Below are 27,436 nucleotides of genomic sequence, written 5' to 3'. Positions count from 1 at the left end.
TCAGAGGTTCTGGTGGGTCAGGTCTGGCTACAATGTGATGGGTCAGGTCTGGCTACAATTTGACATTCATGACATGCCTTACAGTATTTCTCGGCTGCCTTCTCCATGCCATGCCACCAAACCTTGGTTCTGAGATGCCGTTTGGTTCCCACTATTCCCAAATGTCCTTCATGGGCTAGTGTGAGGGCTCGTGCTTGCAGCTTCTGTGGCAGCACTATGCGTGTCCCTCGTAACACGCTCTATCCCATTAAACACAACTCATTAACAATTGGTGCATACTGTCTGTAAGCTGATGAGGGGTCGCGCGGGTAAAAAGGGTTAAAAACTGTTAAAAACTGTTCAGCACGGCGGCGAAACCATTTTAGGCTTAATATAATTGGGTGAATTTATAGCATGATTTCTTTCTTACCTATTTGGGAGAAAGTTCTGTCACTCTCACAGTGAGACACACACAACAGTAAAAACATCTCCCATAATGCTGCTTTCAAATCTCCACCACACGTAAACATCAATGATGTTTCCATTACATTCTTTGCATAAGGCTGCCCTCTGCCACCAGCCAGGCCAAAGTACACATGTAATAAATAAATAAATAAAATAAAAATGAGTAGTTCTTTTTCTATAACGTCATCATGTACATCTCGTCCGAGTGTGGCTGGATCCGTATAGTATGCGAACGGTTGAATCCCCGACTTCTCCATGTTGCTCGTTTAACACTTTTTAACATTCAACTTTGTCTTCAAACGTCCACAATAATCCTTGTCGCCATTGTTGTATCCTTAACTTATCATGAAATCATGCACAAAGCTTGTTGTCTTTTAGTTTCTTTATTAATTGCAGACCAAAGCTGCCAGTCTCAAACATTTGTGTCAGCTCCCTGAGTTACATACATACTTACATGACAGATGCATGTGGGTATGTTTGAGGGTACAGGACAAATACATCTGTATTACACTCTATTACTTACTTGTGATTGACTGGAAGCCTGGTGTTCCTGCCCTGTAGGACTTGTTACTTCCGATTGACTGGAAGCCTGGTGCTCCTGCCCTGTAGGACTTGTTACTTGTGATTGACTGGAAGACTGGTGCCCTGTAGGCCTACAGATGGAGAGTTTCTTGATGTACCACTTTCTCACCTGTAGAGGGCAGCATAACATCATTAAATGACGACAAGCAATCTACTCCATTTTTACTTTCTCTGAATCTGATCCTCCTGCTCTATCTATAGGACATTCTACCAGACACTTACATTATCTGTCCTGACTGGACTAGAATAGTGGACAGAATACAAAACATTACTTGTCCTACGACCTCAATGAAATCCATAATGTCAGTCCTGTCACTCACAACACTGTCAGCCATGTCAAAACCAACAGTCTTGCCCAGACAAACTATTGATGAATTAGTCTGTTGAACTGTGTGGATAAAGGTAGGTTTATTTATTCATTTCTTTTAACAACTGTCCTATATGTAAAGTTAGTTATCTTTTTTACTATATCAAATCAAATCAAACTTTATTTATAAATCACATTTAAAAACCACAGTGTCGACCAACGTGCTGTACAACAGGAGAAAACAATGCAACAAGAAGGCAAAACATCAATAGGCCTACACCAAAATAAAAAATACAATGTAAACAGACAAAAAGAAGTGATCAAAATAAATAAGCTCAGCTGTGATTAAAAGCCAAGTTAAAAAAGTGATCTTGAGGAGGGACTTAAAAACCTCGATGGACTGGACAGACCTGACATGCAGGGGAAGGTCGTTCCAGAGCCTAGGGGCGGCCACGGCAAAGGCACGATCACCCCCAAGTCGAGCATTAGCCATAGGGGTAGCAAAGAAAGGTCAGCTGACCGTAAAGCCCTAACTGGGTTGTATCGTTCGACCAATTCAGACTGGTAAGTGGGGGCCATTCCATTAATAGATTTAAAAGCAGTTAAAAGGATTTTAAAATCGATTCTAAATTTGACTGGGAGCCAGTGGAGGGAGGCCAGGACTGGGGAGATGTGGTCGTGCTTTTTGGTGCCAGTGAGGAGGCGCGCAGCCGTATTCTGGACCAACTGCAAGCGCCTAATTGACGATTGGTCGATACCGGAATATAAAGTGTTGCAGTAGTCTTGGGTACCTCCGTGAAGTTGGCACCCCATATGATGAAAACATATATAAAAATTGTGTCATTCTTTAGTGCTGGATTTGTGCTGAATTGTGCCGTAAATGTTATAATTTGTGCTGGTATCATTTTTTAGATATTTTAAGTTATACTTATACGTTTGCTGATCCTTGCATCCATGGCTCTAAATCGAAAGGTCGGTGTAATGCTTTTCTGAAGTCGCGAGTGACTTCATTTTGTAGTTAAACCGGACCTTTTGACGGAAATGTTCGGTTTCGGTCAAAATATGGACACGTCTGATCCCCAGACCACAGGCCTAAAGATTGTTGTAATGAGTTGAAAGCCTACTCTACTTAGTGGGAACTCTCTAACCACCCCACCACACGTCTAAAATACCTTGCTAGGGCGAAATGAAAAATAATCCACCGGACGAAGACACTTTTTTGTTTTGTTTTTAAACTTCGCTATCGCTGTCACAGCGAAGGTGGGCCCCCCACCACATGTCATCAGAATGTTATGTTAAAGTAGACTAGGCTTTCAACTCACCACAACCATCTTTGTTTTGGTGAGCAGTGAAACTGTATTTCTTAATTTTTATGAGACGAGAGGGTGCACAGCCTTTCCTGCGGTCGCACCGGATCATCATTGACATAGCGTTAAAGGTGATACACCATGAAATTTCACTTTTCCTATTTTAAAACCTTTTTTTGGGGTCCCACTAGCACCTTCTATCCTCACAAAGTCCCATTTCTGACCGATGTGTCTTTCTCTGGTTTTGAGAAGGCGAAGGTTAAAAGTATCCCATGGGTTCTCAAAACAGGCTGTTCAGATTTGCTGCCGATTGTGACGTCATCTGCCGATTGTGACGTCATCACAAAAAAATAAAAATAAAATAAATTTAAAAAAATTAAAAAAATAAAAAAATTCAAAAGGATTTTGGGGTGGCGCAGTTCAGGCCAAAGGTGGTACTGCAGCTGAAATGCTCTGAGAGCCATTCAAAAATGAGAGAGGCTCTCTATTCAGGAGTGGTAATTTAGCCTCAAACCTTTTGAAAAACGTTTTTGGGACATAAACAATATGACATAAATACTTTTTAAATGCATGGTGTATCACCTTTAAGGAGAACTCCCTCTAGTCTAATGCTAGGGACCAGAGCTAGGTATGCTACCCAGTGGTTCTCAACCTGTGGGTTGGTACTAGCCTAGTTAATAAACCAGACTGCAAAACACCACCCCCTGTTGGTAGTGGTGGTGTTAGTCTGGCCCTTCACATTAAATAAGCTTTTTCCACCAGCCCTCAGAAAGGGCGAGCCAATCAGGTCTGTAGGCTTGGGGCACGTGGTGGGTGGTGGCCTGGTTCAAAACCATTCAGCCAATCAGGCGAGTCTGTGTGTATTCAAACACATTCCCCCCTCCACTCTTATTACAGACATCAAACAGATTGTAGTCTTTGATGCTTTCAGTGACTAATGAGCTATTGACACTTGTATGGCTCAATCAATTACAGCAGCTCACAAGCCCTTTGAAGTTCAGAGGGAGCAATTAAGAGCAAGTCAACTTAACATTTTTTTAAACCACCCCTTGGAAATGAAAATTCTGCTCCTGAGTCCAGACTAATATCCGATACGCAGTGAGGAATTAGTATGAGCAACGCCAGGCTAGGTTGGTACCCCCAGGGGAACCCCTAAATTATTTTGGGGGGTCCCCAGATAATTAACTTAATGTGAAACATTGTTTTCTCACTCAACAGTAAACAAACCAACATGGTTTAAGTGAAGAGACTCGATACACTTAAACATTATGTTGGTTTGTTTACCGTTGCCACTTTTTTCTGCACATTTGTAAAGTGGCAATTTATGGACTTTTTAATACCTCTAAAATGACAAATTAAACCGTGGCCAAATTGTCTAATATTAGAGGCAGAAATTGTGAAAATAGCCGAACTAGAGCTGCTATTTTCACACTAGAACCGTGTTATACAAAATGTAATACCTCAACTCTTAGTGCTTGTCAGGATGGGGGGGTCCCCAGTTCAAATATGATTACTTTGGGGGTCGCGGCCTGAAAAGGTTGAGAACCAGTGTGCTATTACCATACACTCTCTGTTCGCCCGCCCGGCCGTTTGCCAATTAATATTTGCCGTCCGTTTGCCATTTTGCACTAAAATAAACTAAGAAAGGAAACATAGTAATAATTAATTATATCTCCCCTTTAATAATACCAAATTGTATTGTGTTTTATATCACGTTTATCGTTGATTCGTTACCTTTACAACGAGGTACAGCTTGTAAGCATCAGGCATTCGAGGAATGAGCTTAACAGCCAAACGTGTGGGTAGCGCCGACCAGAATTTTGCCAAAATGGCTTGCAATACACTGTTCTGCTGGCATTTACTCTCGTTTTGGGCTTACCTGACACTGAGCTTAACATTAACAAAGTGTAAAAATGGCCAATATGTGTTGTTTTTTTCTTTCCTTATTACTGTGGGAGAGTGCAATCATTCAATGCTCCAAGCAACAAGTGAACACCAAAAGAACAGTATTGCAGGCCTGCCAGGCCCTTTTGACCATTTTTGGAGGGGCGCTACCACACGTTTGGCTGTGTAGCTCATTCCACGAATGCCCGATGCTTACAAGCTGTACCTCGTTGTAAAGGTGACAAATCAACGATAAAAATGATATAAAACACAATACAAATTGGTATTATTAAAGGGGAGATATAATTAATTATTAATATGTTTCCTTTCTTTTTGTGCTGAGTTTATTTTATATATATTTATTTATTTTATATAGGACATCCACACGTGGAACCTAATGTCTTATCATTTTCGAGATATATAAGTCAAATACCAAAGCCATAACTGTCTCCAGGCTGGAGACTTTTTTTTTCTTCTTTTTTACACTGCCTCTAGGGGCCGAAAAGGGTGGGGGTTAGGGCTGTAGCTGACATCTCACGAACGGTGTGTGACAGGCCACAAGCGTAATTTGATAGGGTTTTTGGGTTTTAAAAACCCAAGGGCCCCCCCTAGTGGCGATTTTTTTTTTTTTTTTAATAGGCCTAAATAAAAAAATGTGCCTATATCTACATAAATTCATACTAGGATATTATATATATTTTGTAATTTCCAATATATTAGGGGTCCCAGGGCCCTACTTTCCTAATCTGTGGATTAATGTTTGTAGTTTGCGCTTAAATCGCGCAAAGACAACAGACCCGGGCCCCTTTGATCAGGGCCCCCTTGATCTGAAAACCCATGGGGAATAAGGTCTAATTTCGCCACTGTGACAGGCAGAAGCGAGGGGGCTCGTTGGAGGGAGGCCAAGCCGAAACCGTTACCAGGCACAAGCCCGTGGCTTGCACAGTTCTCTTAAAATCTTAAAAAAGCAAATGAAAGTCTAAAGCTTCAATTTTCGGCCTTCTGCAGCACAAGTGAGTGGTCTTTTTAGGGCAAAATCTGTAGGAGCAGTGTACAAAAATGTGTTTGAAAAAATCGGCCTGATGGTGGTGCTAAATGGGACAGATCCATGTTGATGACATGAGTCTAGACATACTGTGTGCCGCTTTGCGTGATTTTAGGGCAAAATCGGTAGGAGCAGTGTCCAAAAATGTGTTTGAAAAAATCGGCCTAATGGTGGCGCTAAATGGGACAGATCCATGTTGATGACATGAGTCTAGACATAATGTATACCGATTTGCGTGATTTTAGGGTAACATTTGTAGGAGCAGTGTCAAAAATGTGTATTGCAAGAATCAGCCTCATGGTGGCGCTAGAAGAGGGCCATGTGAGAAATGATTGTTTGGCAGCCAAGTAGTGTGTGTGCAAAGTTTGGCATGGAATTGTACAATTCCACCCCATAGAATGGGGGGATTTTTGTGCAATTCCTTCCCAATGAAAGGCAAGGATTTTTTGTGAAAATGTGCATTTGCGGTTGAATATCCCTCTTAAAACTTTATGGGTTAGAAATCACTGGTATTTGCACCTGCATGCACATGCATGCAGCGGATGTGCCATATCAGCCTGAAGGGATCTTATCACTTGATAATGACCGCTGAAGCAGACGTTATTCCGCTTATTACACGGCTACTTTATAAATATATTAATAATTTGACCAAAAACTTAAAACAAAACAACATATTTCTTTGTTTACACTACTGTAAGTGTCCCACGAATTGCTGCGCTGGGCGTCCCCCAAGCACCACATGTCGCCTTGGAAAATAAGGATGTGTAGAATCCATTTTCTGTTACTGCGTCGTCTATTTCTCGCTTCAAATACTAACCCTAACCCAAAAACATTCTTGAGAGCAACGTTTGGTTGTAAATGACTCTGTGTGTTTGTTTCCATGGCTCTCATGTTGGATACGGCACTAAATTCACGCAGTGCAGCCTGAGTGCAGCAGGTGCTTTGAGCCATTGATTAGCCAGCAGTCCATTATAGGGCAGACCGGTCATTACATACAAGTGCTTATTTTATGTGTGTGTGTGTGTGTGTGTGTGTGTGTGTGTGTGTGTGTGTGTGTGTGTGTGTGTGTGTGTGTGTGTGTGTGTGTGTGTGCGTACATGCATGCAGATTTTATAAACAAGCACACGTGCGTGTTTATAACAAAACAAAAACCCAATACCTTCTTATCTCGTAGACAGCGAAAGACAAATATTTGCGCCCCCTGTAGACTATTGAGGATAGTGAAGATGTAGACCGCTGCCACTGTGCTGTCTGCAAACAGGAACACTCCAAACACCCAGGTCAGACCCAGCACACACAGCAGAGCTATAGCTGACCCTGTTGACTTCCTAGAGGGGAAGCAAGGGAGATGAGATTAAAGCTGATATATGTAGTTATCTGCTGATATAAGCAGATCTTTGAGTTTGTGCGTAGAGCAATAACCTCCAATCGTATGATTTTTGGAATGGTTGACACATCGGTTAAGAAACGTGGTGTCTGAGATTCACATTACGAGGAAGCTGATCAGTATCTGATCTACTTATCATTAGCCTCTTTTCCACTGCAAGGTGGAACCAGAACTTTCAGGAACCTGAACCTATTGTTTTGGTTCTGGTTTTGTTTCCATTGCACACGGCCCGGTTCCAGACGAGGTTTTTTAGTTTTTTAGTTTTTTTTAAGTCCTGCTCCAGAGGTAGAACTAAACTTTAGTTCAGCAACGTAAGCAGAACTTGGTCCCGGAACTTCACAGGTTCTTTAAAGTTCTTTGTTCTGGAAAGTTCTGGTTCTAGTTCTGGATTGGCCCTACAGTGGAAATGGGGCTAGTGTTTTCACAGAGGCAAGAAGCGCCTCTGTGAGCGTGGTGTTATTTTCTTTCCATTTCATTCATTTTCTCCTCTCAAGTTTGGAGGATTTCGAAGGGGAGAAGGCGTGGGGCAGGGGGGAAAATCTACTTGAAGCGGTGCGCGAAAGATAGGCACACGTCAGACACACACACACACACACACACACACACACACACACACACACACACACACACACACACACACACACACACACACACACAGTCAGAGTCAGAGAGAGAGAGAGAGAGAGAGAGAGAGAGAGAGAGAGAGGGACTGACTTAATTCTTTGCAGGTTGGAGTGGTCCTGCTTGGCCCTGTGCTGTCGGAGTAAGTCAGAACGAAAACAGCCCGACAGCTTCTGAATCAGCTTTATGACGACGATGATGAAGAAGAACACGTTAAGGACGATAATGACAATCACAGGACCAATGAAACTCCAGATGAAGCCATGTTTCAGTGACAACCAGCAGCTAGAAGGGACGACACAGGGTTCATGTTAGGGCCGCTAAGAAAGAAGTCAAGTCAAAATAGTCTCAAATTGCTGTACACACACTGGCCCACATGAAAAAAATAAAAAGACATTGACAATGGGTTAGGAATCACCAAGGTGGTCGTAAATATTGTGTAAATGAAATCACTAAAGGAGCGTGTTTTGGGGGAAATCTTGATAGTCCGACACATCGGAGCTACGCGCCCCATTTCAGGGACTTATGCCAAAATGTATGTGCAATTCAGAAAGCGGTGCATGAGTCCCTGAAATGTACAGTGCTGCTAGCTGATCAGAAGCGCTAAGCTACATAAATGTTAAAGTTGTACTATGTAACTTTTTTTATAAAACAAATCTTAAAATTCTCCTAACTATTAAATCACAAAAGTTTTAGAAGATCCGCGCCGTGAATTTCAGCCTGTAAAGCCTTCTCTGTATGTAAACTGAGATCCTTGCCGTGGACCGGATCTCGCGCCAAAATTGCGTCATCACACTACCGGCCAATCACAGCGAGGGTTATACAACTGCCGGCCAATCACAGCGCATCTTGAAGTGGGGTCGCTATGGCAGCCATATTTGTTGTCGCCCGTTTGTACCATCCCTTCTCTAGGTAATTTCGCCTACCAGGCAGGGTGAAGGAGTCCGTATCTCTGGAATTACTGAACGCACAGGAACAAGGGACCCCTTAAAAGATAGATCTCAGCGAGGTGGAGGCAGACGCGGGGGTCTGAAGGTACGAAAAACGTCCGAAAGACGCGGACGCGACCGCGGTTTGCTAAAGGGCTAATGACCACTAGTTGGGCATCTTACACAGTATGGCTTTAAGCCTGACACTTTGTAATCTGCACTTGGAATCTGGCACCACGCCCCATTTCACTCCATATACGGCAACAGGAAATGAAATATCCAACTTCAACTTCTAACAACATTTAACAATGGAATCCAGGGCATAATGGAAGTGGAACGCTGTAACCGATATAGCCTAGATTATGGACCAGAGTTTCTTGATTACCGAGGGGATTGTTGGCTATACTGTTTGTCTCTTCTTTCACTCTCTGCTGTTTATTCTATTGCCTGCCATCCTTTCACTCACACACACACACACACACACACACACACACACACACACACACACACACACACACACACACACACACACACACACACACACACACACACACACACACACAAAATCTGCTTCCGCATGCTTACTGTCGTTCAGTGCCATATCCCATAGGCCTGCTGATGGCAGATATCACCACTATGACCAGGGGTGTTCCATATCCCACAGCATACAGGTACCAAGGGCGACCTTTGTTGACGTTCAGTACCGGCTTTACCATACGGTAGAGCTGCACCCCTACCAACAGCATCCAGCAAAATGTCCCCAAGAAGAAGTAATGGACCAAGGCTGCCACAAGCCTACAACCAACCTGAAAGAAAAAATATATACAAAATGATTTCACACACATTTTCAACTACAACCCCTCTACCCACCCCACCCTACAGATAAAAATATGTTTACTCTGATAAAAAGATGATATAAACCACAACAAAATACCTAACATACCGGTACTCTGTTTCCTAACTTTTCTTTTCTTTTTTTTTTTTTTGACTCCTTTGAGCGCAGAGCCCCTGTCAGGTTGGGTTGTCTATCCAGGGCTCTGTTGTGATCTGTTGTAGCACCACCGCATGAGCCCGATTTTAAACATTTTGGTTTTTATGATTTGTGGCATTTTGTGCAAAACGAGCCCCTAGAAATGTGAAAGGCAATCGGAAAACCAATCGGAAATGGAATCTGAAACACAAGACAGAACCATCTCGATCACATGACAGAGTAACATAGGCTACCTCATATTGAGTCTGTGAAATGCCAGCGAGGAAGATCAAGTCAGCAATGAAGAGGCAGATGCAGAGGTGGAGGTGGATGGTGGTGAAAGTTCCCTTTATGGAGTGACAGAACTTGAAGGTGAAGATGCACACTGCCAGACACAGCAGAGAGGTGACAAGACCCAGCATGGTCAGCAACTCCAGCTCAAAGAGCTCCTGTACGGGGAAAGAGAGCGGGTTTAGTGTGTGTGTGAGTGTGTGTGTGTGTGTGTGTGTGTGTGTGTGTGTGTGTGTGTGTGTGTGTGTGTGTGTGTGTGTGTGTGTGTGTGTGTGTGCGTGTGCGTGCGCATGTGGGCATGTGTGTGTGTGTGTGTGTGTGTGTGTGTGTGTGTGTGTGTGTGTGTGTGTGTGTGTGTGTGTCGTGCCTAACCTCAAAGTGGTAGCGGGCCATAAGCACAGCAAAGCTTGTGAGGTGTTTAGAACGACACACAGTGTGTGTGGAGTTGATAGATTGTTGAGAGACGCCATCTGTGGCCCAGGCCCCTCCCCCACCATCCTGTCCATGTGGTCCAGACTTCCAGTATGCACAGATGAATTTCACCTTAGAAGTATTCTTCCCCTCCTAATACACAATAAAAAACAATTATTATCATTCATTCATTCATTCATTTGTTCATTCATTCATTAATGGCCCACCTGCAGGTGTCTCATTGTGATGGTGACAGGTTTGTCCATTAGTTGTGTGGAAGAGTTGGACACTAAGACTGACACCACTTTAGAGTAAACCTGGTAGTTAGGATCCACTCCATCCTCCTGGTGTCCACTGAGATCCTGAAATGAGTGGTTTACGGACTTCTCCAGATTCTTGTAGCTCACCAACGCAGCCAAAGCAAAACCTGTGAGAAATGAGAAATTCTCTGTGACTACAGAGTTCATTTTCCGATTATTATATGGGTAATATGACCGTAGGTCGCATTTACAATGAAAACCTGCAGATCCTGTGCGTGCGTGTGTCACGCTCCATAGCCATATATGGAGCTTGCCAATATATCTACATGATATGGATATAGCTGACCTGTTCTGACATGTAGATCTCCATAAATGGAGCTGGCCAATACATCTATCTGACCTCACAGAATCCAGATATGGATATAACTGACCTGTTCTGACATCACAGTCCAGCATTCTCTGGATATTTCATATTCAACCAATGCTCTTGAGAATCTCCAACTCTACCTTCAAGAACTCTTCACTGGGAATGCCCATATATGGACATATTGTGTCAATTTCATGATAACCAGTGTGGTTGTCACAACGCAAGTCACACTTGCAAATGAATTCCGTCCTTGACCCTTTTATGCCCATATATGGAGATCCATATCTGGGAATGCCCATATATGGACATATTGTGTCAGACTGTGGTTTCAGCTGTGCGAGTAGTCTAATAGGATGGGTAAAAGTAAAAATGTTCTACCACTAGGGGAAATAGTGGCGCTAGTGAGTCAATTATTTAGTTAATAACTCATAATTAATCATAACTCATGTTTTAATAATCTTATAATAATATCCTTATTAAGTAATATCATATTAAAACATTAGGGTTATGCTTAAATGACAACTTTAGTTTTTTACAACAAGGGTTCATAGGCTATATTAGATAATAATAATGTAATTAAAGAATATAAAAGATGAGTGTTAAATTGATTTCATTTACTTCTTTCGGTTGTTTTAGAGATTCTTATTTCAGTGGTTGGGGGCATGCGTACAAGTGGCTAAATATGTCATTTTACACAGAATAAGCCCATTCCCAAGATACAACGCAACCTTTCATGGTTGGATGTAACTTATGGGGGCTAGAAGTGTTACTGTAAATAGCAATAAAGAAACTGCTGGCTTATTGTGTCTAAAAAGACATATTTAGCCACTTGTAAGCAGGCCCCCATGCGTACACATGCTCCACGTTTTAAAATGGTAAACACGCTAAAACAATAGAACGAAGCAAATGAAAACATTTTAACACTCACTTTTTCTTTTCTCTAATTACTAAAACTAGTCCTTACCCGTTCAAAGATATGAGCTCCGAAATGATGTGCAGTTTGTGGGTTATGGGGTGTGCACTGTGTGCACACAGTATATGAGGGATGGAAAGTAACTTTCTGGTGCTTGCATGATAATATGTAGGAGCATCAATGTAAGAAATACCCGTTTCGTTTAATGGCTAACCCCCCCCCCCCCCCCCCCGTATGTCAGGTGTGTTCATATGCTAATGGTGATGCGATTTCAGATCAATTGCTCCAGCCACTGAGGAGAAACGCTGTGACAGACACTCAGACAGACAGAAACTCACTCAGACATTCGCAAAATTATAGTATAGATATGAACCCTTGTTGTAAAAAAACAAAGTTGTCCTTTAAGGTAATTTTTTTTATTTCTATTTATATATTTCTCTGTGTTAGTCTGCCTTTATGAGAGAGAGAGAGAGAGAGAGAGAGATAGAGAGAGAGAGAGAGAGAGAGAGAGAGAGAGAGAGAGAGAGAGAGAGAGAGAGAGAGGGTGTTGGTGTGTACCTGTGTGTGGGTATCTGTGACATTAAGGAAGTGGAGCTTATCTATTGGCCAACTGTCATGCAACTCCTTGCAACATCATTGGGGGATGATGGTGTAACCTTTAGTCTTCCACTCTAAGTGTACCAAAGTAATGCTTTACTTAGATGGCCAACCTGTCCATGATAGATTGAAAATACCTATACTTAATGTATAACCACTTTAACCCATTTTTGACAACAATGAATGATCTACACAGCTTAGCAATGCTAAAGTTGGGGGTCTGTGAAGATACTATTTTACTAATTTGTGAACCATTCTTAGCCTAAATCCAGTATAGGGGTCTCATTGTATAAAACCTGATCATATTTACCTAGGCAATTTACAACATATTCATTAAAAACAACCACAATGTTAAAATCCCTATTATCTCTCCAGCATAGTGACAACTGACTATCCTATCAAATAATTAACCTATTTATCATTATGCCTATGCTATATCACTGACAACCAGCAGCAACAAAACATAAAAGTTCACAACATAACATCACTAAGAATTTCAACTAGCACAAAACAAACAAACAAATATATATATATATATATATATATATATATATATATATATATATATATATATATATATATATATATATATATATATATATATATATATATATATATATATATATATATATTACTGCCCATCATCTCTAAGAAAATTTAATTCATTTCAGGGATTTGAACGAATCGTTCATGAGTCTTGAAACTGATATTATCCTAGATAAAGTACTATGTTCTATCCGTCTGTCTTTCAATGTTATATGAGATACTTAAAGTGTGGTTCCTGTGGAAATAAGCCTCGGCTTTCTAGGATCTCCTTTTAGTTGACCTTGTACCAGTGATTTGTACTGTCATGAAACTGTACTTTTTTCTATTGCAAACTTCTAATAAATTCTTCAATCAATCAAAAGTCTTGAGTCTTACTAATGATTCAATTCTTATGAATGAATCACTCATGAACGACACATCACTAGGGCATCTTACTAGTTATTATGTTGTTGTGTTATTGTTAGCACTGTCTCTGCGGAACATGTCTATTTCACTACTTGTACCTGTAAGTAGGTGACGAGAGGAGAGGAGAGAAGAGAAGAGAAGAGAAGAGAAGAGAAGAGAAGAGAAGAGAAGAGAAGAGAAGAGAAGAGAAGAGAAGAGTTTACCAGGGTATGTTCCATTCCCAGTTCCATTCCCAGTTAATGTCTCCCAGTCAGTGTCTAGAGCAGCATTGTGACTGCTCAGATGAATTGGTCCAGTGGGTGGAGTCTTTCCCTTCCTCACAGCAAGCTCCGCCTCTATTCAACAAAACCCATTTCAGTCACACTTCCTATGAAACCCATGTCTATAATGCATTATACATTTACTTATAATGCATTATAATATGTGTATAACACTGTATAATTATAGTTACAGTATAAGCACTCATAATAAGTACATAATGTGCAATCATAACACATTATGAAGCCTTTTATAATGACTTGCATGCTCACTCTGACATTTTCTTTTGTCCAGGATCATATTGTGTATTATAGTTATCATACTTCTAATGCATTATAATGTGATTGTAAGTGTGGTTATTGGGTGCACTATTTATATCATTATAAAAATTGTGTGTGTGTGTGTGTGTGTGTGTGTGTGTGTGTGTGTGTGTGTGTGTGTGTGTGTGTCGTGCGTGCGTGCGTGCGTGCGTGCGTGCGTGCGTGCGTGCGTGCGTGCGTGCGTGCGTGCGTGCGTGTGTGTGTGTGTGTGTGTGTGAGCTTATGTGCGTGTGTGTACCTGTCTGGTTTGTCTCTATGTGGGTGTAGTTGTCTTGGAGCTGGGGTCCAATTAGCCTCACTGCATCCTCCACTACCTGAAGCAACCTAGTCACTTTGTCACTGTTGTCACTGTTGTCACTGTTGTTGAGGTGACCGGAGGACTCCAGCAGGTCTTCCACTGCTTTAAACATCTACACAGCAGAGGAGAAAACAACAAAGAGACGTGAGAGAAGATTGTGTGTGTGTGTGTGTGTGTGTGTGTGTGTGTGTGTGTGTGTGTGTGTGTGTGTGTGTGTGTGTGTGTGTGTGTGTGTGTGTGTGTGTGTGTGTGTGTGTGTGTGTGTGTGTGTGTGTGTTCATCCATGATTGCTACAGTACCTGTCGTAGTACATCTCCATGACTTTGCTTTCCTTCAGACAGGCCAGTGCAGCTGTTCCTCATCAGAGACAAGATTTTAGACAGACCTGATAAAGACTGGATGGATGGATGGATGGGAGAGAGACAGAGAGAGAGCAAACATGTTTTGACTACTTTAAGTACCAGTAAGACTCCCTAATAGGGAGATTGGTGACCGTCAGGTCGCATACACAAACTTTAGAAGGCGATGGTAGCCAATCAGGAAGGACTATGGGAAATCCATGTTGATGACATGACTTTAGAGATACTGGTACAGCTTTGCGTGATTTTAGGGCAAAAATCTGTAGGAGCAGTGTCCAAAAATGTGTTTTGCAAGAATCGGCCTCACAGTGGCACTAGAAGAGAGAAATATGAGAAATGAGGGGTGGAGGTTGTGGAGGTTGTGGTTTGGCAGCCAAGGAGTGTGTGTGAAAAGTTTGGCATGGATAGGGGCAACAGTGGCGGAGATATGAGTAGGGGAAAAGTGTGACGTGTGACATGACTGACAGATAGACGGACGGACGGACGGACGGACGGACGGACGGACGGACGGACGGACGGACGGACGGACTGACTGACTGACTGACTGACTGACTGACTGACTGACTGACTGACTGACTGACTGACTGACTGACTGACTGACTGACGGTGGAGGTTTTGATAGTAAATGCGACCTGACGGTCGAAACTAGTTACACTGACTGTACGTACTACTTATGCAGCAGAGCTACAGTATAATATTAGTCCACAAAAGTTAATAAGTGAACAAGAGTTCAGAGGGGAGGAAAGTTATACATGCTTATTGTTGTTTTTTCTTTTGCTTCTATTATGATTGTTTAATTCATGTTATTACCATTCTACACTTAATGTCTTTTTTATTATGACATTTTATTGAAAGAATAACCCCTTGAGATGTATCATCTCATTTTCGAGAGGGTTCCCATCACAAGCAGCAGCATTTAATGATCAGTGTTTAAAGATCTCACAAGTTGAAACCATATTGAGTAGAGTAAAAGTGTCTGACCTTGACCTTTAGAGCAGCACATTTTTCAGACCAAACACTCCTTAGCTGAGATAGAGATGAAGCAGGGACCCCCCCCACCACCGCATTTTCAGACATTTAACCACTTAAACCCTCACTTAAACCCTCAATGCTTGTAAACTTGACCTTTTGCTCTGCACTTAAGTCTCGTTCTTTTTCCCTCTACACAAAACCAAACATTACGCTGCGATGCAAATATTCTGCCCCTGAATAAGGTCGCTTGTTCAAGTGCAAAAAAAAGTTATTATGACACAAAGATTTGGCGGACCCCCTGTAGTAACTCTGAGGACCCTCTGTTGAAGACCCATGCTTTTAGAGGAATAATCAGTTTACTGGAAAGTACAGCTGAAAAAGCAGTGTCACTGAGGCTTTTACCACAAGGATAATCAAGGTTTCATCAGTCATTTTCAGCAAATTATTTGATAACATTTACTTTAAAAAAGTGAGGTGTATCATCATTATTGCTAATAATTCTAGGTGGGGAAAGATAGCATTCATTTCCAATAAAGAACACACCTATAAGGGGACAGAGAATGGCAGGATAGGTCAAGGAGCTAGAGGGAGGTGATAATAGCCCGGGTCAAATCAGACCCTTAAAACAGGAGTGGGCAACTTTGATGCTGGAGAGGGCCACTATATTTTCACACTCACTCCAGAGGGCCACATTGCATATACAGTCAAACATAGCAAAAGTAGCCGATCTACAAGCTCAAAACGCATCACAGTGTGACACATTTTGAGCTTATACTGTAGATCTGCTATTTTTGAATTGGAATCCTAGATAGTTTTTTTAAACTTAAACACAAATACATTGGACAATGGACATAAAAAAGACTAGTACTAGTCATTAAGCTACTAATATAGACTGAAGTAATTCAAGCAGGTCTTGTTTGCATGTTTAGAATTGTAACAGCTGAAATCAATAATATATCAGTATTCTGATATTAACACTTCGCCAGCCGAAATAGAATGGTTGTTGGTAGATTAGCCGTGAAATTTCTATTATTATATTATGATTTGAACCGCATTCATTTTACAAGACCTTCACCGCGATATCATGTGGTCTTCATCCCCCATAACCATCACACGATCCCCGTTGTATACTCACCACAGTTCCCAGCGAAATTCCTCCATCTGCATTGGCTTAGAGTGGTGGTTTCGGCCGACGCATCTTATCCCCGTGCGTTTCGCGTGCGCGATCCGTTCACGTAAATGTCGGCTCAAATAATCCACGGATGACTCAAGAGTAGATATGAGCATTTTCGTGGCTTAGCCCCCAGCACTCTATGCGAGCATTAACATCTAAACAGAAAATGGACGGCTGCAGCGAAGCCTCTGGAAGGAATGGACCTGACGTCACTTCTGCTTCATGTCAGACGAGCCATGTGCTATCGATGGACGAGTGGTGACTAGGGAAGGTTAGACGATCGCTGATTTTCGGATAAAAATCATTTATTTCGGTTTTAATGACCCAGTACGGTAAAAGACGGCGCGGCTGCGACATCCTTGCTCAGATGTCCGGTATAAAACGGTTTTAATATTAAGAGGCTCCCCGTGGCTTGGAAAGGGTTAACCTGTGGGCCGCATTAAGTGAAGGCGGGGGCCGCATGTGGACCCTGGGACGCCAGTTGCCAATGTATTCAGTGGCGTCAGTTCAGCAAAAGCTAGGGTATGGCAAAGTCCTCATGGAAAATAGGCATTACATTTTGTATAACACGGTTCTATTGTGAAAATAGCAGATCTACATGCTCACAACGCCTCGCGCCGCGAGGCGTTGTGAGCATGTAGATCGGCTATTTTCACAATAACTGGAAAAAAAGAAAACGACTTTTGTCAGTTTTTTACACAGGTTTCTACGGTTTCTTGGGCTGGATATGGAAGCCTGGAATGGTTGTTCAAGTGCAGTGCAGCTAAACTTAGCATGTTAGTAAACGTGCCACAATTAACAATAATGTATTGCACCTGTGCAGCTGACTTGCGGAACCTGGGAATATAGGCTACCATTTTGTCAAGCTGGGGAGAATAGAATTATAATTGTTAAAGTGACCATTATGTTAAATTTAGCATTTTTAGTTATTTTACTGTAATTTAACAACATAATAACCAGCACAGATAGACAAAGAGACATTCATGGATTTATATTTAAAAGTAACTTTTATTTTCCCCCCTGGACCCAGGGTATGGCAGCTGCATACCCCTGCCATACCCAATTGACGCCCCTGAATGTATTCCCTCAAAAGGTTGTGCACGAAAGGAAGTTTGGGTTCTTGCACACTGAAGTTAGCTAACTATTTATCTGATTGGAGTAGTCTTAACCATATTACTCAGAATAGGGAAGTATCTTGTGCAAGTGTGGCAGGTACTTAAAAAACAGACAGGGCTGCCAATTTATTGATAGGAAGGATAATCATAACCGATTATTATGTTGTAAACAGGTGAGGAAAAGATTGATAACCTTATACCACCTCTGCTCAGGTAAAGAGTTAAGGAAAGTAGAGAGATATTTAAGATGGTATTGGTTTTGATTGTCATTACTTTCAACTTAAAGGTAGGGTAAGTGATTTCATTAACAAAAGTTCTGATAGTTGCAACCGTCAGGTCGCAGTTACTATCAAAAACTTCACCGGCTGTCTGTCTGCCTGTCTGTCTGTCAGTCAGTCTGTCTGTCTGTCAGTCAGTCAGTCAGTCTGTCTGTCTGTCCGTCACATCACACTTTTCCCCTGCTCATATCTCCGCCACCGTTTCCCCGAACCATGCCAAACTTTGCACACACACTCCTTGGCTGCCAAACCACAACTCCTCATTTCTCATATGGCCCTCTTCTAGCACCACCATGAAGCCGATTCTTGCAAGACACATTTTTGGACACTGCTCCTACAGATTTTACCCTAAAATCATGCAAACCGGTACACAGTATCTCTTACAGTCATGTCATCAACATGCATCGGTCAGAGTCCTGCAACGGGTCGGGGCCCCGTGGGTACCCGACGGGTACCCGTGTTTGACGGGCGGACACGGGCGGAATATATAGTATATACTATTATAAATTTGCGGGTGCGGGGACGGGCGGTGCGCTACTAAACACGGGCGGGTGACATTTTACTGTGAAAATCAGACAACTGCTTCTGCCTATAAAAAACGTCACAAGAGCGCAGACAGTGAGCAGCACGACAGAACCACGGCATGCATACAGCACTGTTTCCACCTAAAGTACCATGCATAGTAGTAAGGACCGCAGGAATACACAAGAAACGGAGGGGGAGAGTGATTTGATCCGGTTGGTCCGGAGGTCCGTAAGTAATTGTTTCTCTCCGTAACCTTATGGACAACACCCAACCTGACGGATTAAAACCGATAAAAACGTACGTACACATGAACTACCCGTGGCGAACTTTTGTCAACCGTGGGGGCAGTAGTGAGGGAGAAATGTTTCGTCTTTTTTCTGATCTCCATTTCGTATGTGGAAGTGACCTCATGCATTGCTGTGGGCATTAAAAAAAAAGGAAGAAAGAAATCACAAAGTAACCAACACGCTGAACAGTATTGAACAAGCCAGGACGCAGACCCGCTGCCAGCCTAATCAGCGCTCTCTGCCAGCTCTCTCGAATGCGCCTGCTCTCTCCACCCCCGCGCACGCGATTTTTGCGGGTTTTTGGGTGTTTGTAGTCGGTTTTGGGTCGGTTTGGGTGGCTCATTAACTGTCGGCGGCGCCCCCTTGAGATTGCGCACTAGGCGGTCGCTTATACCGCTATACTTAAAGGAGTAGTTTACCACTTTTCAACCTGTCTTCATATAATAGGTCCTCACTAATGTTCATGATAAAATATCACAATTTTTTTCTACTCAGTCCAAGTCTCCTAGGAGAGCTGTGGGAAGTTCAGAATCCATCGTCTTGTGACATCATCATTTTCCCCCCAAAAAATGTAATCAATATTTTTGAAAAAAATATTTAGATTTTTATTATTGCGAGAACAATGGCTTCCACTTTAAAATTGCAACTTTTCAGGAATAGAAAGCCTGCAGTTTCTGTAAGCTGGATTTATCAATCGATGATGTCACAAGACGATTGGGTTCTGACCTGCCCACAGCCCTCCTCTGATAAAAAAAAGAAGAAAAAAAAAAAGAATATTTATTTACTATTTTTGAGTGAGGACCAATTATATGAACATAGGTTGAAAAGTGGTGGAGTGCCCCTTTAAGTAACAGCACTGCGTGTCCACTGTCCACGTTCATCCATTCTCCAGTCCTTTTTATATAACTAGCCCTTACCCGTTCAAAGATATGAGCTCCAAAATGATGTGCAGTGCGTGGGTTATGGGATGTGCACTGTGCACACAGTATATGAGGGATGGAAAGTAACTTTAACTGGTGCTTGCATGATGTAGGAGCATCGATGTAAGAAACCCGTTTCGTTTAATGGCTACAGAGATACTGTTCCCCCCCCCAGCCCGCCCGCCCGCCCACCCGCCTGCACACACACCCGCCTGCCTGCACGCACACACACACACAACACACACACACACACACACACACACACACACACACACACACACACACACACACACACACACAGAGCTGGTTAAACATTTTGCCTCAAGCTAGATGCAGAATAGATGTGCCTCATGCTAGATGCAGAATAGATAGTAGATACACCATAAAAATGCTAATATACAGCATACGATTTGTGAAAGTGACAAACGGGCTTCACAGTTATGTCAGGTGTGTTCATATGCTAATGGTGATGCGATTTCAGATCAATCGCTCCAGCCACCGAGGAGAAACGTTGTTTCAGACAGACAGACAGACACTCACTCACTCACTCACTCACTCAGACAGACATTCGCAAAATTATAGTATAGATATACCCAGACAGCACAGTGACTAGCACCGACGGGAGAGTGTTTTCTGCAGGTCGTTCAATCCGAGTGTATATCCAAGGGTGCCTGTAAACCTCTCTGTCAACAATGTAGGCGCTATGTAGCATTTGCTCATTGGGAAGATGCATTTGGGTGCCATCTAGTGGATACAGTATGTACATAGGCTTCATTGAATGTATATAACACAGAGACCATACACGAACTATGCATATCGACGCAACTACCGTACGTACTGTCTCACTCAAAAACGTACACAAAATCAACCATACATAACTATAAATGGCCCTTAAATGTCAAGTCACACACATGGGGCTGCCAGCTGGAGCGCACACAGTCACAGTGAGAAGGACAACGACACATAACACACAACTGAATAAAGCGGGCGCGAGTGAACTGCTTGCCTATAGCGCGATGTAGTTGCCCAATTGCTGCGATCAGAAAGGTGCTTGATTGTATAATATCACACAGCAGCAGAGGCAGAACGCAGAAGCAGCAACAAGCTGTCGTGACAGTGTCAGATACAATTTTAAATGATTATGATTGGTTTTAAAGGTTTTCTACTTTATCCAAATAATAATATTAATAATAGGCTTAATAACAGCAGGTGACGGCGTGCAGGGACGATCAACTATGGAGTGAAAATGGAGTGCGATGCCTTTTGAAGAACGCACGCACGGCTGTAGGCTATTTACTTTAATGCATGTAATCACGGGTAACGGGGCGGGAAACGGGTCCTTTTTTTGACGGGCGAGGCGGATCTGGTTTTGATTTTTTAATTAATGACGGGTAACGGGCGGTCCACAGATCTGATTAATGACGGGCCGGGCGGGCGCTGGTTGTCAAAATTGGAACCGTGCAGGACTCTCCATCTAGCACCACCATCTGGCCGATTTTTGAAAAACACATTTTTGGACACTGCTTCTACAGATTCTGGCCTAAAATCATGCAAAGCGGTACACAGTGTCTCTAAAGTCAACTCATCAACATGATTTTTATGGATCACCTGTAACCTTACCTCTTACAAGTATAGGATCTAAAATATTAATAGATTCTAAAAGACTAAAACCAGAAACTACACCAACTTTCACACAATAAATGTAAGATAGCAAACGTTAAATAAGGTGATTAGTATACAGTATTGTTCATATTTAATGCTTAGAATTGAATATGGGTGTGGCGGCTATGGCCTTGAAGTCTGACAACGAGCTGAAGCGAGTATACAGTATCTTAGCGCCATAGGCTTAAGTGTATTTCTATGTGTGGGTTTATTATAACCCATTAGAATAGGACTATGACTTGTTAGACAGAGAGCCTATAAGGACACACATATTTTCACAATTAATATATACATACACACACACACACACACACACACACACACACACACACACACACACACACACACACACACACACACACGCACACACGCACACAAATACTTATGATGATTCTGTGTAATTGATGCAACTCACCTGTGTACTGCCTGCTTTGAACTGGTCACACTGCAACTCTGCATGAAAGAGAAGGGGAACAAACTGATCAGAGCTATACTGTAACACAGGGGTCAGCAACCTTTTTGAAATGAAGTGCCATGTTTTTTATTTTCTAGATAGTCAGTGTGCCAGGTCAACATAAAATGTAATGACAACCCATCAAAATTTTTATAAGTAACATCATTAGACTCAGTCAAAGTTCAGAATTATAATGAATGTAGAATTATGTGTAAGATGTAATTTGCTGTAAATTAGGTGACTTAATTTAATTGACCACGTTTAAAACAATACTTGATTTCAAATCCTCTCACACACTTCTGCCAGTGTGCCAGTGATCACCCTCCCCTGTGCCAATGTTGGCACCCGTGCCTAAGGTTGCCTAGCCCTGCTGTAACACATCACTATATGATAATACAATTAACATACAATACAAGACTAATACAATACAATTAACAATACAAATAAAGTCACACTGTGTAAAATTCATTTCGTTATTATTATTATTACCCTTATATATGTTTGTATTATTATTTATTTATTTTTTGCAGCTCTGTTATCATCACAGTGTTTTTCTATTGTGTAAGTACCGCTGAAAAAGGAACCTCGGTGACGTGACAAATATACCACAATGATGCATTATACTGTATATGTGCTGGTTGAGCAATTTCCTTGAAATGAGTCAGATTGGAATTTCTGGTGCTTATATCATTTTGGCAATGTAGAGGCAGACACACATAAATACAAATATTGGTTCTGCAATAGTTTCTCATTGCAAAGCATGTGTCCATGAACATTAGAACACTCAGGTCAACTGTGTTATTGCCTGTAGCCTTAAACTACCCAAAGCACAACCTGTGTACCAATTAAAACAGTGGTTCACAAAGGTACTATGTGTGAGAAAATTGACTATGGGAGAATTTATTTGACTCTTATGTTCAATGATAAATAATTTACAAACTTTCTGTGACCTTAGAGATCTGTAAAGAGTTAAAAGTTGACTTGCACATACAGGTACAATCCAATACATATTTGCCCTCTTAAGCCGACATCATAGTCGCCTGGGCGGTGGAAGGCTTTACACCGCGGTGTAGTCTTTTCGAGTCTTTTTGAGTCAGGAAACTACAACGTTACATCATTCCTCGCGGTGGAGAGCTTTACACCGCAACTCCCAACACATCTCTCTACTTACTATCAGACAGACAGGCTCTACACCCCGTTCACTGATTGGTCGATCTAGACCAGTCAGTCACGGTGTACAGGACTCCACCGTGAGTGACTATGATGTCCTGCACTTATTTTCTGACTTGAGGTGGAAAGCTAATTTGCGGTGGATAGCTCTCCACCGTACACTCTGATACGGGCTTTAGGGGCGGCATAGCTCAGGGGTAGAGAAACCGTTATAGAGCACGAAGGGTTCCCTAAGGCTTCCCAGTTCGAATCCGGGCTCCCCCTGAGTTGATGTCGAAGAGTCCTTGAGCAAGACTCTGCACCCCTAATTGCTCCCGGTGAGTAGGTTGGTGCCTTGCATGATTTCCTCCGCCACCGGTGTATGAATGTGTGCGTGAATGTAATGCACAATCTATGTAAAGCGCCTTGGATAAAAGCGCTATATAAATGCACCATTTACCCTCATGCTGTTTAATTTTGAAATAAACAAGGAACAACTTGGTGACCACAATTTAAATAAACCTGCTCAGGAGCCACTAAATGCAATAGGAATTTAAAATATGTTTTGTGTCATGGATCTCACCTGAGCATGGGGTCCTTTCGTTGCCGTAGTTACTGTACCCAGCTGAACAATTGCACCAGTAGCTGCCTGCACGGTTTTCACAAGTCCCCTTCACGCCACAAATGCCTCCATCCTGACATTCATCTGCATTTGGATGGTGCAGGAGTGGGTGGAGGTAGTGGGTGGTGGGAGTTGGAGACAGACAGTGAGTGAGAATTACTTGACTTGACTCTTAAGCCTGCCATACATTACACGATAATCTAAACGGGCTCACACTAGCCGTTTTGAACCGTCAGGTGCTCCGCACGCTACAGGATTCTATCCCGATTGAGTTGGGCTCGAACACAGCAATAAAAAATAATATAATTGATACAATATGCCATGGGGGCTGTTCTGAGCGCTGTGCTTTGCAACACACACACACACACACACGCGCACATACAAACACATTACGTTATCCACTCACTCAACACACAACACCGCCTCACGCAAAAAAAAAAAAAAAGCTTCAATATGGAAGTTGTGTCCTATTTTGATGAAAATGGCCGGGTTTCCCAAAGCGATCTTAAGCTTTAGGATGGTCGTAAGACCCATCGTAGCAGCAAAACTGTTATGAAGGCTCCTGTCAATCAAGGCTACGACGGCTTTCAGGAAACCGGTCGAGAGTGTACAATGGAACCAAATGGGCTGCTACGATGGGTGAGCACACCTTAGGAATGACTTCAGAAAACCCATCGTAAGGTCTCCAGGACGATCGTAGAAGAACCTGTGAAGGCTCCTGTCAATCACGCAGACCTGTCTTACGAAGGTTTTTTTTAAAGGTGACCTGGGGCGCCCTTAAACCCTTTGTAGTGAAGCTGATCACTATAAGTATAACTATAAAAGTATATAAAAAATCGATCCAAGTCAAGTGGATGGCAGAGTAGCTAGCTTAGGCTACACACCTGCTATAAAAATAAGTAATATAGTGAGGGGGAAAAAAGAAAGAAAAAAAAAAGATGAACTATATATTTGTTATGTTATGCGTCTGTTGGGTTGCTTGAGAGAGCGCACCACAACACAAATACTTACATAAAAATGAAGAGCTCCCCATTCGTTCTCAAAGTGTGGTCCGGGGACCCTTGGGGGTCCCCAGCTAAATGATATATAATACTGCACGGAAGCGGGGATAGAACCCGGAGTTTCCACTTGTCAGTCCAACACACAAGCCATCACGACAATTGAGCACTGAATTTGAATGGCAGGGCTGTTGTATTTAGTTAGGAAGTTATATGAACCAAATGGACCCTCATCTTGGGTATGTAGCCTGCTACGTGCATGTACAAATGGGACCATTTAATTGTACAGTACACTCTCTGAGTTTCACCCATGATGAGGGTTCATTTGGTTCCTACTTCAACCTTGTTGCCATCACTGTTGGCTTGGCGGACTGTATGTTAGACTGATGAGTCAAAGCCTCGGGTTCGACTCCCGTTTAAGTGCATCGCCACATATCAAGGACCTCTTGGGGTCCCCGGACCCACTTTGAAAATCAAAGCTCTATGATATAGTCTCATGAGGCTTATATAAATATTTAAGATGATTTAGAAGAACAGTTAAGTCGTAGTTTAAAATTACAACAACTAGGCTATTTTGTGCAGCCGTTAAATCTTCCAAGTAGAGTTTAAAATAAAAACAAGGGGTCTGTGTGGTCAGTTAGCCTACCAACAAGTTTGTTAATTTTCAGCATTGTTTTCTACTTCTTTCTCGCGGCCAGGCGAGTACAATCACACAACAACTGAAATTCATTTGCGAGCGCAGCTGGTTGTGGGGATCAATCAGGACCCAGAGCCATTCAAGGAGAGTCGGTGCAGAGTTGTATCATCTCCGTTCACATGGGGGCAGAGTTGCCAGAACGTTATCGCTGCTTGCAGCTATATTTATTATTATTATTATTTTTAATTTTTTTGTGTGCACTTCATAGGCATGTTAGATAAAGGTCCTTAGATTGCGTGTAGAATGTTTCATGTAAATTGCTAAAAAGAAATCCTAGAATAAAAACGGGTTTAACCGTTTCACAAACTGCTCAAAATGATATAGCGCCCCCCCTTTTGCCAATTGGGCTAAGATTGGTTTTAGTGATATTTGGACTAACACTCTACATCTTTGCCAAATGCCATGAACATGTTACTTTGCATGTATGATTTAGAGGCAGAAGAATAATTTGCATAAAACTGCAATATTCATTGAATTATAAAAAAAAGCATGTTTCAATTTTAAAGAAATCCGATCTGACAGATCTTTAGATATTGGTCCAAAGTTCACGTAAAAAAAGTTTTGTGCATGTGACGCGAAAATTCCAGAATAAAAGCGGGTTTACGCGTTTTACAAACTGCTCAAAATGGCGGAAAATCGAAGGGCGGAGCTTACTTAACAACGATACAGATGTCTTCCGCTTGAGTCAAAGCACGCGTGTAACAAGTTGCATGTCTTCAAACGAAACGAGTCATGACTAAGCGCAAAGGTGGGGGCCGATGGGCAAGGAGGGTCGCAAGCTTATGAGAAACAACTAAAATAAGACCTTAAAACCTGGCGAAAACAGTTGCGTGCATTAACGGAAGATGACGATAAAGGAAACCGTTAAATGGAAAACATTAAATTAACTTCTGAAAAGCATACACGGCCTTAAAACATGGCAAAAACAGTTGCGTGCATTAGCGCAATGAGGATAAAGGAAATCATTAAATGGAAAACATTAAATTAACTTCTGATAATTAGGCTTCTAAGCCTACACTATAGCCTACTAAAACTAGTGAACCGTGATCTTCCCACACGTGAATAATTGTGGTTGTAAACAATAACACAGACAATATAAATCCTTAGTCTAGTTGTGGGAAGAAAAGGATATCATCATGGCCCCAAATAACTTTTAAATATCTTGCAATTGGCGACGAGTCTCTTACTAAATCGGCAAGAGTGCCTCTCATTCTCAATACATAAAGGCTAAGCTATATAACCTCTCCATCATCAGCAATAGTCAGTGGTGTGTGTTCCCCACACTCCCAAGCCCCCACTGTTGCGCATAGGTTCACCGGGAAATACTCGGTCGCATAGCGCCCCCCCCCCCCCCCCCCTTTGGCCAATTGGAATAAGATTGGTTTCAGTGATATTTTGACTAACCCTCTACATCTTTGCCAAATGCCATGAACGTGTGACTTTGTATACAGATTTACAGGCAAAATAATAATTTGCATAAAACTGCAATATACAGTGAATTATTAAAAAATAATGTTTCACTTTAAAAAAAATCTGGATCCCAGGAGGAGATAGATTTTTACTGTTTTTCATATAATTCAAAATTCGGGGGGATCTAAAGGTCAGAGGTCAAAAGTCAGAGCGTAAAAGTTGTATAAATATATTATTGTATAAATAAATAAATAAATAACAGACCAGTGCGCTCAGTACGCATTTCGGAACGCACCCAGAGAGTTGACACATTTTTTACCAAATTATAATAAGACATGTAACCTTCCCTCTAACGACTGCACTAGATGCATTTAACACCCTGTAGGCTACCCCCCCCCCCCCCCCCACCACACACACACACACACACACACACACACACACACACACACACACACACACACACACACACACACACACACACACACACACACACACACACACACAGATTTTACGGAGTGAAAGAGGTATATTTTCATAATATACTAGTGTTTTGAAAACTTTTGATCACATACCAGGTTTAGGACTGCAACCTTTCAGAGAGTAGCCAGAGGTCACACCATGCAGTGACTCCTGTACATCGGGCTGTCCACTGGGAGTAGACTTCAGGTAGCA

The 27,436-nt window shown here is 42.1% G+C and overlaps 1 protein-coding gene across 1 annotated transcript; it reads right to left on the bottom strand.

Moving 5' to 3' along the window:
* On the bottom strand, positions 1 to 27,436 carry LOC308297116 (adhesion G protein-coupled receptor E5-like; the record flags this gene model as incomplete). The annotated part of the gene is made up of 14 exons (XM_080740530.1): positions 27,337 to 27,436; positions 23,621 to 23,743; positions 21,850 to 21,887; positions 14,442 to 14,537; positions 14,083 to 14,254; positions 13,470 to 13,601; positions 10,406 to 10,605; positions 10,140 to 10,331; positions 9,731 to 9,925; positions 9,092 to 9,312; positions 7,671 to 7,862; positions 6,729 to 6,897; positions 968 to 1,135; positions 1 to 27 (listed from the first exon to the last, which is right to left on the bottom strand). The coding sequence occupies exons 4-14, from the start codon at positions 14,502 to 14,504 to the stop codon at positions 1 to 3; spliced, it is 1,731 nt and encodes a 576-aa protein (XP_080596656.1). The 5' UTR covers positions 14,505 to 14,537; positions 21,850 to 21,887; positions 23,621 to 23,743; positions 27,337 to 27,436.

The sequence above is a fragment of the Nannobrachium achirus genome (genome assembly GCF_963921795.1).
Source record: "Nannobrachium achirus genome assembly, chromosome: 2".
NCBI classification, from domain to species: domain Eukaryota; kingdom Metazoa; phylum Chordata; class Actinopteri; order Myctophiformes; family Myctophidae; genus Nannobrachium; species Nannobrachium achirus.
Note: the sequence above shows the minus strand (reverse complement) of the source record. Positions and strands in the feature narration are given on the sequence as shown.